This window comes from Eutrigla gurnardus (genome assembly GCF_963514095.1).
Source record: "Eutrigla gurnardus genome assembly, chromosome: 11".
In the NCBI taxonomy this organism is placed as follows: Eukaryota; Metazoa; Chordata; class Actinopteri; order Perciformes; family Triglidae; genus Eutrigla; species Eutrigla gurnardus.
In genome coordinates this window covers 5,745,923-5,752,334 of record NC_139925.1, presented here as the reverse complement: position 1 = coordinate 5,752,334, position 6,412 = coordinate 5,745,923, and the positions used below count along the sequence as shown (strand labels likewise).

The window sequence follows — 6,412 nt, the reverse complement described above, 5'->3', positions numbered from 1 at the left end:
GTCATGTTGGGAGGACTGAGGTCTCCTCCTGCCTGACCCGTTCTCTAAATGGAAGTGATTAGTGAAAACTAGAACGTGTCTCTGGAGACGAGGTGCCAGTTAGTAAACACTGGTGTAGGAAAGTACAAAGGGATTTTTCTTTTTAAATGGTAAGGAGGCTCAAATTGTTGCCAGCCTGTTGTCCGACGCTGTGACGCCGCCTGCAGACAATATGAAGAGACAAGATGTTTCTCCACGTTGGTTACGAAGGACCGTTACTCCAAACAAACAACATCGGTGAGGTTTGGAATCGGCATGCAGAGAGTTCGATGGCACAAAGTGAACTGGCTCCCGGCTTTAGCTTCGTATTCCACACGTATTAAAATAACTTTAGTAACCAAAGTCGCCTTTATCAAAGCTAAACTAAAACAAATTTGGATTATTGTGCAATCAGGAGTGAATAATTTAACATCAATTTGGCTGAAAGTTGCACACAATGTATAACTTTAATTCTTATTCTGTGGAAAATAAAGGATTAACAATTGCAAAGCAGGTGGTTTTTAATATATATATATATATAGTTAAAGCATCATCAGTGCAGGTTTGTGTGTCTGTGTGTGAGATGAGTCTTAGGACTTTAATTAATTTAAGATAAATGAAACCCCTCCCTTCCATTAGTGGACTGGCTGACTAAACGTTTACCCCCGTTGGCTTGGATTTCCACCCAAAATCTATCTGCTTAGTTGCTAAGAAATAGACAGGATTACAGGTGTAATCATTCGGACAGTGAGTGGTGAGGCATTAGTGACCGAGTCTAAGCTGGATTTAAGAATGACCCGACTGGTCATTCCTAACTGAACCGTCCGCTGAGCAGCTACTGCAGAGGACATCCAGGATTCATGCCATCGAAACTCAGGCCATGGAAATAACGCTGAAGGATTTCCCCTTGAAGGTGGTGAATATTCCATGGAGGAATAATAACCTCAGTAATCTGCACACGGACCCGCCGCTGTCAGAACAAGGGGAAACCGCCATCGGAGTCTATCTGCTGGTGTTGGGTAGGTCGACTCTCCTCTGCCGGAGTATAACGTGACTTAAAAAAGGCTGCAGTGATTCATCGTGCAAAACCTCAGAAATGTTTTTGTCCTTTGAATCCCAGAACACTGGCTCACAAAAAAATAACACGAGTTGCACATTATTTAAGAGTCAACAACAAAAACAACCGTTGTTCCTCACAGTTTCCAAAAGGCCACCGACCCGCCGACACGAGACCGTCCGCCGGTCCGGCTAACGCTGGCAGGGATTTTGTGTCACGCGAGGGATTCTCTTGGCTTTTCGCCAACGTTGTTTAACTACAGTAGTACTTCCTCCGTTAGTTAGTAAGTTGTACTTCGTAGTTTAGCAGCCAACGTAGTGATGGAGGTCAGGAACAAGGAGCATGCAACCAATTATAACACTGGACTGATATACTGATATACTTCACCTCTACTGCATTGTGTTATGTTCTACTATACAACACTTACTTCTACTATATATAGAGTACAGCACTCTATTGGCTCCACTCTCTAATCTATACTCTATTGGTACTACACTACACTATGCTACACTAAGCGCCAATATACTACAACTATACAACACAATACTTAAATATGATGTGGTTATAATTCCAGGTGATACAAAATACTCTACTACACCTGGATTATACAATGGTACACTATTAAATCATGCAATCTAATACAATACATACTTTTTATGCTAAAAGTCATATAAGTGCTGTTTTTACACTGTAATATACTACACAAAACTATTACTACACTACACTCTTCACAACTACTCGTTCTATTCAATTGTTTTTTATTGTACTTTAAAATGATGTGATACACAATTCTACCCACATGTACAACTATACTATACCCTAACCCTGACATATATAATTATTCCTGTATATGTCTGTCTCTGTAGGATGGCTGTCCTGGTTTGGGAACAGTTTAGTGCTCTTTGTCCTGTACAGACAGCGAGCCTCGCTTCAGCCAACAGACTTCCTGACTTTAAATCTGGCCGTCTCCGATGCCAGCATCTCTATATTTGGCTACTCCAGAGGGATCCTGGAAATATTCAATATCTTCAAGGATGACGGGTATCTAATCACCTGGATCTGGACCTGCAGGGTAAAAGTCACAACGCTTGATTTAAGAATAGTCTAACAATTAGTCAAATCCCAGGAATGTTGGTTTGAAATGGCCTGAAAGTGATGACTCTGCAGAGTTAAAAAAAACAAAACACCCATGCATCTGATTATTAATGGAGTGCATTAAAAGAATCAGCGGAAGTCTGACATTAAAGTGAATGTGTGTTAGTGTGTGAGTGTGTGTGTGTGTGTGAGTAAGGGATTATGCTAGTAGCCATGTGGGCTGGAGATTAAATCTGTAATAAGATTACCACTGCGGAGGCCTTTAAATGGGGAAACTCTTCAAGCAGCATGGCACCTGTCAACAACCAAACACGGAACAAATAAGAGATGTGACTGCATGATTAAATCGCACGCTCTCACGTTGCCCAGTTTGTATTAAATCAAACCAGATGAGTTGTTGTCATTTCGAAGGATTTCTACGTCTTCCCTCCTCCCGCGGCCTCGGCTCCAAATGAAATAGTTGTCATACTTTAGCCTGGAATTCCTCGGGGGTATTTTTCTAGCTCACGGCTAGCTGCCGTGGAAACCCTGGTATCTGCGAGCGAAGGAAAACAAGCTGATGTAACCGGAACGCTTTCGGTCCCAGTCGTGTAAACCGAGCCAGAGATATTGCAAATCGAGGTCAGCTGCTCTTAAGCTTCGGGTACAGCCTCCGAGATGATCTCATGTCTCAGGCATCCCATCTCAGGTGAAAAGAGAAATATTGGTGCTCGTGGATGGCACGCCCATCTCATTTCACCTTTCCCCCCCTGGGAGATGGTGGGCTGATGGAGGGCGTGTCAGGAGTAAATAAGGGGAGTGTAAGAGGTGACACAAATGGAGGAGGGAAGGAACAGGAAGGTGAAGCTGACAGGCATGTGGGAAGCATTAGCAGATTACTGTATGGAGCATGATGGGACATGAACAGTTGCAAGCTGAGCCAGATCCCGGTGTTTTGCACCCTTTGGGACTGATGGGACCCTTGGGTGTTGCAGAGGGGAATGATTGTTAAATCAGTGTGCAAAACATCAAAAATGACTTGTCTGATACCGGTCAGAGGTGAAATACTGTACTTATTAGAAGCCACCGTCTGACATTCCCTGTACTACATTCTCAGAGAATGTGCTGAATGAAAACCATAGTGACCCATCGGCCAAATGTAAACGGGTGAAGGAAACGTGATGACAGACTAATAGGATTAGGGTCTAAGGAAGATGAAGAGAGTAATCAGTCAGGGACCTTAAGTGATCCATGTCACCTGGAAATGGCACAGCGAGGCGCTGGGCGTTGCACAGTCGGAGCCAGACTGAAACACAGTTGCATAATTCCCTTTAAGGAGAGCCGGGATTAAAAGATCATCTTCTCAAACAATGGGCTGAATGCTGAAAAAGCCTCACGCTTTAATACATTTGGCAGAAAAGTTTTCTTCTTTTGTGGAATTCGAGGTCAGCGATGATGAAGTTTTTGGCCAATGAGGATTATGCATGTTTAAGGAAGTAATGGATCTAACTCCTCCCTCCCCCCCGTTTCCCTCCAGGTAGACGGCTTCTTCACGCTACTCTTCGGCCTAGTGAGCATCAACACCTTGACCGTCATCAGCGTCACCAGATACATAAAGGGATGTCACCCGAACAAAGGTCAGCTCTCACCTCCCCGAGTTCAAGCTTCTCCGCCCGCCTCACATTCCAGCAGATCTTATCCGACATGAGAAAGTACGACTTTAAATTAAGCCTCATTACGACTCCAGCTATGGAAATTACCACCTCTTTGGCTCCGGCAATTCAATGTACATTTTGCCAACATGTCATTAAGTTAACCCCGAAGGTGACATTTTTCTATTTTCAGGGGTAAGTGATGCTGAAGAATGTCTAAATTATATGGAAATTAGGTTTGAGCAACATATTGTCAGCACAGCATAAGAGGTTTTTTTCCTGCGTTTGTGGCTGTTTCATGAAACACAGGCTGTCTGTTTTCACATTGGTGGTTAAACCACCAACGTTTGCTGGTTCATGTAGGATATCATGACATGCATTATGTGCCAGAGTGCAGCTGCAACTAGCAAACAGCAACAGAAAAATCAAAAATGAGAAGAACCAGGTAAACTTGCAGGTATCCAAGCAACAACATGAGGTCATTCAGCCCAACAAAGCTGAGTAACCATAGCAACATATACCAGTCCCTTCCCACACAAGCTGTACTGCAGTATTGACATAAGATACGTGAGCGCTGCTCAGAAATTGATTTTCTTTCTTCCCCTGAACACAAACTTTGTCAACAGAGGTTCTTTTCAGTCGCAGATGTTTGCAAAGGCCGTTCATATAAGAAAAGAGCTCATTGTTCAATAAATGTCACAATCTTGACATTTACAACGAGTCAAGAATGCAGCATCTTTAAGTGCCTCTCTCTTTTTCCTCCACCGTGTGCACCGAAGTCGTCACATCTTAACCTTTCCGAACTGCCAAACAATCTGTTAACTCGGGAACATCGTGTCGTGTTTGCGTTTCTCGTTTGTGTGTTGTTTTTCGCAGCTTACTGCATCAGCCTTAACACCATCGCCGTATCGCTCATCTGCATCTGGACCGGAGCGACGTTCTGGGCCGGCGCTCCGCTGCTGGGCTGGGGCAGCTTCACAGGTCCGTTCCCACACCGACCGAACCAACAGACAGAAACTTTATTATGAAAGCTTTGATCTGAACCCCAGTGTTTTCCTCAGATCGAGGTTACGGCACATGTGAGGTGGACTGGGCCAAAGCCAATTACTCCACCATCTACAAGTCCTACATCATCTCCATCCTCATCTTCTGCTTCTTCATCCCCGTGATGATCATGCTCTTCTCCTACACCTCCATCATCAACACGGTGAAGAGCACCAACGCCATGTCGGCCGACGGTTTCCTCACCACTCGCCAGAGGAAGGTGGAGAGGGACGTCACGAGGGTAGGGAAGATGGATCACGTTTGTTTCTGAGGTTTATTGAAGAGACTCCACGTCTAACGATCTTCTTCCTCTCTCTAGATTTCCATTGTGATCTGCACGGCGTTCATCTTGGCCTGGTCCCCGTACGCGGTGGTGTCCATGTGGTCCGCCTGGGGCTTCCACGTGCCGAGCACCACCAGCATCCTCACGCGACTCTTCGCTAAATCCGCCAGCTTCTACAACCCGCTCATCTACTTCGGCATGAGCTCCAAATTTCGCAAGGACGCCGCGGTGCTGCTGCCGTGCGCCGGGGAGCGCCGGGAGGTGGTGCGTCTGCAAAACTTTAAGAACATCAAGCCCAAAGCCGAGGCCCCGCCCCCACCGGCAGCGTCACTTCCCGTCCAGAAGACGGAGGCCAAATACGCCGTGTCCAATCCAGACAGCGACTCGGGGGTCAACAGCCCTCCTCAGACTCCTCCATCGGACCCACAGGAGGTCCTCCACGCCGAGCTGCCCTCACACATCGAGACATCGGAGTACTGGTGTGACAGGCTCTGAAGACGTTTCACTCACTCAATGTTAATAAACTGTACGTGTTATCAATGTTAATAAATTATTTTCTGAATCTCGAGTGGGATTTCACGTTTGTCGAAACAGGAGTTTTCATTTCCAGCTCTAAAAAAGGCTTTTTTTGTCGTCCAAATTGGTGACGGCGACATTTAGCATGGAGCAATTTTTGCCTATATAGTATCTAGTATCTGTAGTTTTTGAGATGCACAGCAGTAATGCAGTGAGACAGATGCACGATAACATCTGGAAACACTGAACTGTGAACACGCGATGGCACAAAAAGTCTCCCGCTGCCCCCCCGAGGGCATCAGATCTCCCATATATCCATCATTCCCTGATAGATGCCAGACTACACTGTCCACCTGCCTAGAAACGTGTCATTCTACATCTCCATGCACTCAAGCATCATGTTATGTGATGCTTTTCTTCAAATAGAAAACTTAAAACTCCATTTTTGGGTGTGGTGATTTTTTGATTGACACGCGATATAGAAGCATATGTTAGGACTTTTACATAATTTTTACAACATTTTATGAATTTTGTCGATTTTTCACTTTTTTTTCGACATGCTATAGTATGACCTTTTTTTTTCCTGAAAAAATTGATCATGGCTTTTTATGGCTGTTTTGGACTCACTACACTGAGACTTGGTGCATCAAGCGATATGAGCGATTTTTATGACTCTTTAACAATTTTAAATATTTTTTTATGAATATATTCTGACTGACTTTTTCGTGAATTTTCGACGTGCTATAGTATGACTTTTTTTTGGGGGGG

General features: G+C 44.6%; 1 protein-coding gene across 1 annotated transcript; it reads left to right on the top strand.

Moving 5' to 3' along the window:
- Positions 1 to 828: 828 nt before the first annotated feature.
- On the top strand, positions 829 to 5,663 carry LOC311020523 (opsin-5-like). Its single transcript, XM_084020602.1, has 6 exons — positions 829 to 1,037; positions 1,942 to 2,147; positions 3,687 to 3,786; positions 4,678 to 4,782; positions 4,863 to 5,086; positions 5,165 to 5,663. The coding sequence occupies exons 1-6, from the start codon at positions 899 to 901 to the stop codon at positions 5,621 to 5,623; spliced, it is 1,233 nt and encodes a 410-aa protein (XP_083876728.1). The 5' UTR covers positions 829 to 898; the 3' UTR covers positions 5,624 to 5,663.
- The last annotated feature ends 749 nt before the right edge of the window (positions 5,664 to 6,412 follow it).

Coding starts and splice junctions, on each gene's coding strand:
- LOC311020523 (XM_084020602.1), top strand. CDS start 899: ATGGAAATAACGCTGAAGGATTTCCCCTTGAAGGTGGTGAATATTCCA. Junction 2,148..3,686: donor CCTGGATCTGGACCTGCAGG/GTAAAAGTCACA, acceptor GTTTCCCTCCAG/GTAGACGGCTTCTTCACGCT. Junction 3,787..4,677: donor GGGATGTCACCCGAACAAAG/GTCAGCTCTCAC, acceptor TGTTTTTCGCAG/CTTACTGCATCAGCCTTAAC.